Source organism: Sinocyclocheilus anshuiensis, unplaced genomic scaffold, assembly GCF_001515605.1.
Source record: "Sinocyclocheilus anshuiensis isolate Anshui unplaced genomic scaffold, SAMN03320099.WGS_v1.1 scaffold130, whole genome shotgun sequence".
Classification (NCBI taxonomy): Eukaryota; Metazoa; Chordata; class Actinopteri; order Cypriniformes; family Cyprinidae; genus Sinocyclocheilus; species Sinocyclocheilus anshuiensis.
The window spans coordinates 290,986-294,033 of NW_015544207.1; the positions used below are offsets into that span (position 1 = coordinate 290,986).

The 3,048-nt window shown below is 28.3% G+C and overlaps 1 protein-coding gene across 4 annotated transcripts in view; it reads right to left on the bottom strand.

Moving 5' to 3' along the window:
• phactr3a (phosphatase and actin regulator 3a) overlaps positions 1–3,048 on the bottom strand; it is a 33,231-nt gene that overhangs the window by 2,621 nt on the left and 27,562 nt on the right. For all 4 annotated transcript variants that reach the window (XM_016497568.1, XM_016497566.1, XM_016497565.1 and 1 more), the window contains exons 8-9: positions 2,469–2,524; positions 1,375–1,436 (exon numbers count right to left, since the gene is read on the bottom strand). In XM_016497568.1, coding sequence (XP_016353054.1) covers positions 1,375–1,436; positions 2,469–2,524 — 118 coding nt within the window. The remainder of the gene's footprint in view (positions 1–1,374; positions 1,437–2,468; positions 2,525–3,048) is intronic.

The window sequence follows — 3,048 nt, forward strand, 5'->3', positions numbered from 1 at the left end:
GAGGTAAACTGCGAATTTTTCTTTCTTTCTTTTTTTTTTTTTAACCATAAAGTAATGTAGTCAAGCCATAATGGTTCATGGTAAGTGTATTAATCAAAAGTAAATAACATGAAATTAATTATATGTTATATAATAATAATGTTATCCAATTATATATATATATATATATATATATATTATAAAAATATGCCAAAAAAGGATATAGGATATTGTTGTCATTGTTATCGTTGTTATCGTTGTTCTATTGTTTTATTATTATTGTAGTTTTTAGCATCATCATTAACAAAAAAACAGCAACAACAATGTGCAATTTTAAAGCACACTGAAAAAATGTGCCAAAAAAAACCCCGATATGATTTCGAAACATAATAAAAATAAATCATTCAATTTTATTATTTAGATGTTCATTTTACTCTACATATCACACTTAATGTGTAAATTGCTGATTTTTTTCACAAAAAAAAAAAAATAATAATTATGTAGACAAACCATAGTGATTCATGCTAAGACTATCACTATGTATTTATCAAATGTAATTAATTCATAATTAATTGCACACTGAAAAATACGCCAATAAAACTATATGACTCCAAAATATAATAATTATTATTGTTGCTGTTGTTATTGTTGTTTTATTATTTATTATTAATGTTGTTGCTGTTATTATCATCGTCATCAACTAATAATAATAACAACAATAATGTTTAATTTTGTCTGCAATTAATTGCACATTGGAAAAAAAAATACAATATGACTCCAAATATCATAATAATAATGAATATTTAATACATTCTTTAGATGCATATTTTCCTTTAGGCCTTTTTTCTCTATATATCACACCACCATTTTAAGATAAATTGCTTTTTATGTTACCATAAAATAATGTAAGCAAGTCATAATGACAAATGCTAGGTGTATAAAAAAAAAAAAGTAAATAATGTGATTAATTGTACACTGAGGAAAAAAGAGCCAAAAAACTATGACTCCAAAATATAGTAAGTATTATTATTGGTCATTGCAGACATGCTGTTAAATATCCCAAGCATTGAGGTCCTGCGTTCGTTTCTGGCACGTCAGTGATACCGGCTCATCTTTTAATAGTGTACTTGAACAGAGGTTTCCTCAATCTGATGCAGCTCATTCTGAACATTATTATTCCACAAAATTGCTTTACCCTTCTGAAAGCGTCTTTATTCAGCTCTAGACAGTGTTTTATAATGTCTTATTGCAAGTAGTAATGTTAGCAGCAGCAGTCAAAAGTGTCATTTTACAGACCAACAACTACCTTACATTCAGTGACCACCATTTATACACATAAATTAGAAAAATAAAGCATGCTGCGGAGTGAAATAAACCTGAAGAGAGCTTGTTTACCTTTCTGTTCAGTCTCTGTTTGATCTCTCGTCTTTCCTCCTGCTCTGTCTGATCGTTCCTCTCTGAAAGAGCCAAAGAGATCGGTCACAGGGTCACTCAACAGACCTCAAAAAGCATGTTAACACATTTAAGAATTTTGACCGAAATAATTGATCACATTTTCACCTTAACAGCCACCAAAAACTTTTAATCAATAAAACACTTAATTTAAGTGCCAATTTTTTTTCTCACTGAGTAAATTATTTTATATTCTATTTATTATTATTATGATTATATATGTTCGTATATATAGATTATAACATTTTTAAATATAGAAATATTATTAATCAAATATTTAATTTAAGTGCTGATTAAAGATATGATAAAAAACACTTGTTTTTTCACTTATAAAATTACTTAAGATTTAAATTATATATGTATAATTTATATTATAAAATTACTTTATATATATATACACACACACATACACAGTATTATTAGTTTATTTATTTACAAATATAAATGTTATTACAATGAAGTAGCAATAGTGATATTATTACTGTGCAATATCAGAAACAATATTCAAAATTACTTAATATTTCAATTGTTATTCATGTTATTAATAATACACATATATAATATAAAAATATTATTTAATTATTTACCAAATATAAAGATCAATACAACCAAGTAGCAATTTAGTACTGATTTAATTATTAAATGCTATTTAAAAATATGATATTTAATATTTGTATTTATTGTTCTTTTTGATATTTTGTATAAATGTATTTAAAAATCATATATTTTATAAATATATTTATAAAATATTAAAATAGAATACTATTTGTATTATATATTGTACTATTATTATTATTATTGATTTACATATAATACAACAACAACAATAATAAAATATATCTATTTAACAAACACAATTATTATTACAATGAAGTAGCAATAGTGATATTATTACTGTGAAATACTATAAACAATATTCATTAATAACAATGTTTATTAGTATTATACTCACAAACAACAATTGTTGATACATGCATACATACATTATTACATTTCTGTGGATGTTGATCATTTTTATCGCGTAGCCTAATACTCACGTTTCAAAATATTTCTGCACTCCAGCTCTTCAACGGCCGGCCGTTGACTGAGTCTCCTGCGGAGAAAGATGAGAATAATGTTTTGAACCATGCTGTCTGTCCCGCGCTGAAGCGGCTCAGTGAGACCCTGAGGGGACGCTCAAAGTCTCTCGGTCCTTTGTGTTCAGCCTGACCGCTATTACTCCGCATCTGAATGCAAAACGCCCGGGTTTTGAGCACCTTAAAAATAATAAATAAAAGTGCTAAATAAACACCAGCTATTAAGATGCGGCGCTGATGTGAGAGTGAGCTCGGTGCATATGAACTCGTGCTGCTTGTTGTGGTTTTTTTGAACAGGCAGGCGCGCGCTGAGTGAGCGCTGCTCCACGCGGTCTTTGTCATGCGCTGTGTCTCGCCTTTGTAGTAGCGCACTAATTGAGTCTTTTTATTGTTTGAGAATCACTTCTTTGAATATAATATGATGGCAAATAGCATTTAGAATCAAATGTAGATCAAAGAAACTAGGTCACTCCTACACTCTAAAAAATGCTGGGTTAAATACAACCCAGTGCTGGGTAAAATAGGGACAAACCCAGCAATT